At 41.6% G+C, this 3564-nt stretch overlaps 1 protein-coding gene across 2 annotated transcripts; it reads right to left on the reverse strand.

Moving 5' to 3' along the window:
- Window positions 1-243: 243 nt before the first annotated feature.
- LOC114166860 (scarecrow-like protein 6) lies at window positions 244-3279 on the reverse strand. Of its 2 annotated transcripts, XM_085668330.1 has the most exons (2): window positions 2226-3279; window positions 244-2120 (listed from the first exon to the last, which is right to left on the reverse strand). In XM_085668330.1, exons 1-2 carry the CDS (start codon window positions 2760-2762, stop codon window positions 552-554), a joined length of 2106 nt encoding a protein of 701 aa, XP_085524456.1. In that variant the 5' UTR covers window positions 2763-3279; the 3' UTR covers window positions 244-551. The 2 variants fall into 2 exon arrangements, with proteins under 2 accessions (XP_085524456.1, XP_085524455.1); XM_085668329.1 differs by having other exon boundaries at window positions 244-3278.
- Window positions 3280-3564: the final 285 nt, after the last annotated feature.

The following is a 3564-nucleotide window of genomic DNA, read 5'->3' on the forward strand; positions in this document are numbered from 1 at the left end:
GTAAACTATTTGGATAAAAAAACTTTTTTTTTATTCATGAAAATTTAATACACACTGATACTGTGAGTTCAGAACTGCTATATATATATATATACACACACGCACACTGTATTGAACCAATTGAGTTAGACTCTGGTGTACCCTGTTGAGTCTACTGAACATAAAGTTAAATAAGATTAAAAACAGCATACATTAATGAAGAGAGAATAGACTAAAGCATGAAGATTTAAAAAAAAGATTGCATTTTTGGCTAAAATGTTCCTTTCTTGCTAAGCAATTTGCTTTGTGTTCAAGATAACAAAGAAACAGTTACCCATCTAAAATGATGGGAAAGGCATAATTACTACCCATATTAAAAGTGGAATACTAGTAATAATAGAACTATATAACGGTAGATTCCAACCCATGCAGTTAAGAAAACATTTGGGTGTGGATCTCATAAATAAGCCTAAATTACACAAACAATTACATAAACTGCAATGTAAGTTACCATGCACCTTTAAAAATATAAGGTAATTAGATTCTGCTGCTGCTGCTGCTGCTGCTTGTTCTCAGCATCTCCAAGTAGAAACAGAGATGAGTTCTTTCCTCTGCCAGCACAGAACAAGAGATGAAGGCTTTCTTTCCACGTGAAATCCCCTCACAGGTGCCCTCTGAACTAAACACTCAGCTTGAGCTTCAGTGAAGTTGCTGAATGTGAATGGAGAAAATCCAGATTGTAGAAAGAGGTTTCTCCATGGAGGGAGTTTCTCTTGAGAATGGTGGTGGCCAAGGATGATTTTCTTGATGGCTGGTTGAATGAAATGCCTCTCAATCTTTTGAAGAACATCAAGATTCACATTCACAGCGTCCAGGGAATCCAACAAGGCTGAATAACATTGGAGAACGTGGACTGCATTTGTGGGAAGTGACACGTCAATTCGATCACAGATTCTGTCCAATGTGACCACAACCTTTGGCCTGAGCTGCTTCACAAAGTGAAGAGCTGAAGGGAACAACGATGGATTGTTTGTGAAACTTGAAACTGGCATGTTCACAGCAATGGCCTCATTGTCAAAGAACTGGCCAAGCAGTGGAGAAGAAGGGGAGTGCAATGATTCAATGTTGAGAACACTGAACTCAAAAGACACGTTGATGTCCTTGGCGTATTGCATCAAATTTTCTTTGGTAAAATTGAGTTCAACCTCATCACAAGTGGAGGGTGACACAATGGCAGTGACTTTGAGGGAAGGTGTAGCAGTGCTTCTCAAGGCAATTTCTTGCATGAAAGATGACCACTGCACTCCGAACCCAATATCAAAATCAATGACATGAATTCGGTCGAACCTTTCTACAGCTTCAATGAGGGCTTGGTTACAGGTAAAATTGGCAAACTGAAGAACAGGTGATATCTCAGAAAAGGACTTGTAAGCTCCGATTTTGAATATGAAACTGATTGGTGAGAAAGCCATGAAAGTGTGAGGATTTGAATGAAGCAGTGACATCAAGGCCTCCTTCATGTAGAAAGCAGCCCTCTGAAAAGGCTTACCAATTGGGGAGAGCTGGTGATTGAGCCGCGCCAATATCCCTTGCGCATGAACCGGATTACCAGCTTCTATCAGCTCAGCAGTTTTGTATAACTGATCAAATATAGCCTGCTGAAGCTGGTGGCTTGCATCGTCTCCGGCGGAACTCACCTTCTGCTGTTTAGCAGAAGGCATAACAATTGATTGATGTTGTTGTTGTTGTTGTTGCTGCTGCTGTTGGATATGGTGAGGAAATAATGGAAGCTGTGTTTGCTGCCTCCTGCCAAACATCTCTTGCCCAGAATCCAAAAGGGGCAACCTTGGAGCCTGATAATTGTGCCCAATTGTGTCAAAGAGAGGGCGTTTTGCTTGATGATGCTGAGGGAAAACCTGCTGCTCCTGAACCTGGGGATACATCAATGGCACAAAGAAAGAAGGGTTCTCTGAGAACTGAACTTGGTTCTGGTTTAACATGAACTGGGGGTTGATAACCTGAGGCTTCTCATCCACCACTCCAAACTCATGCTGCGGCTGCTGAGAAGAGAACACACCAGGAGATACAGATGATGACACCATAAGAGGATTATTGGCAGAAAAAACAACAGACTCTGAAACCTGGGCAGACACAGAAGCAGGCTTGCCATTGTGGGATTCAATATTCTCAGCAATGAAAGGGAAACCAGCAGGGTAATTCCCTGAAGGGTCAATAGCAGCACTCACCATATTCAACCCTTGATCCACAACACCAAAGCCTGCATTGAAATCAACACTTTGAGAGGGACAGGCAGTGTTTTGCAAGAGCTTGCTCAATCCAGCAGAAGGGTCTTCAACATCCCCCATGATTAGCCTGAGAATGGATTGATCTTGACCCTCCCAGTCATCCATCCTGATGCCACATTTTTCAGGGCTGGAATCAGGAGGAGGGTTGTTGTTGTTGTTGTTGTCAGAGGGTGTAAGGGCTGCAGCACCAGTGGTGGTAGTGGTGGTGGCTGAAGTGCCACTGCCACCACCCTTGCTGGTGCTGTTGCTGCCAAGAGAAGAGGACATTGTAGAGGAGGAAGTGGGAGGGCTTGGGCTTCTTCTGGAGTCAAGAACTGAGGTGGGCTCAGTGCTGCCCACATAGCAATAATCCTCTTTGTCTATGGTCCACTTTGGTTGTGGATGATGCAAAAGCAGTGAAAATGAATCTGAGGCCGAAGAGAAATCCAACAATCCCTTCCCTTGAAATTCCTCAAAAGGCAAGGGCATGGCCTTCATCTAAGAAAGTTGCCAAGGGGAAGAACAATAATGGTGACCACAAAACCAACCACCCAAAAGACTCCAGTTTTCCAAAAGGTATCACCTTTGTTCCCCACAGCCCACCCAGAACAACTGATTTGAAAGCAGGAATTTTTTTGGGCTACAAATCCAGAAAAAAACAAACCAGGATTGCAAATTAAGAAAACTTAAATTAAAACCAAAACTCAAATTTAAACGGAAAGAAATTTTGTGTTGGAGGAAGTAAAAAGGGTGGATTTCTTTTGTTTTGAGATATCAGAAACCTCTGAACACTGAACAAACACATAGAGTGTATAGAGAAAAACAAAGAAAAGTTGGATAGCCCTAATCCTAAAGCTTGTATTTTTGTTCTCTGTGGTTGTTGTTTGGCATATTAAGATTGAAAGAGTTGAAGATGTGAGGGGAGAAAGCCATGGATGAATGTGATTCTTTGTGGGTTGTGTTGTGTGTTTCTGTGTGGAACACTCTTTGTTGCTTGTGTTTTGTAAGGTAGATGCGTGCAGCGTATAAAAGTGGTAAAGTGCGTTCTCTCTCACTGTTTCTACTTTCTTTTTTTTTAATTAATTAATTAATTAATATATTTATTTATTTATTTTGTGCAGCTTGTCTGCATACGTAGTTTTCCCCTCTGGTTGGTAGGGTTGCTGTCGCCTCCCTTAGTTTCCTCCACTCTCACACACCCAGCGCGTGAATTCACTCGCGTATGTATATATATAATATATCTATATCTAATATCTAATAACATTTTAATATTCCCACTCTGGGTTTTGTTTTATTTTAT

This window comes from Vigna unguiculata, chromosome 10 (genome assembly GCF_037176805.1).
Source record: "Vigna unguiculata cultivar grain cowpea cultivar isolate G323 ecotype 2 chromosome 10, ASM3717680v1, whole genome shotgun sequence".
Lineage (NCBI taxonomy): Eukaryota > Viridiplantae > Streptophyta > Magnoliopsida > Fabales > Fabaceae > Vigna > Vigna unguiculata.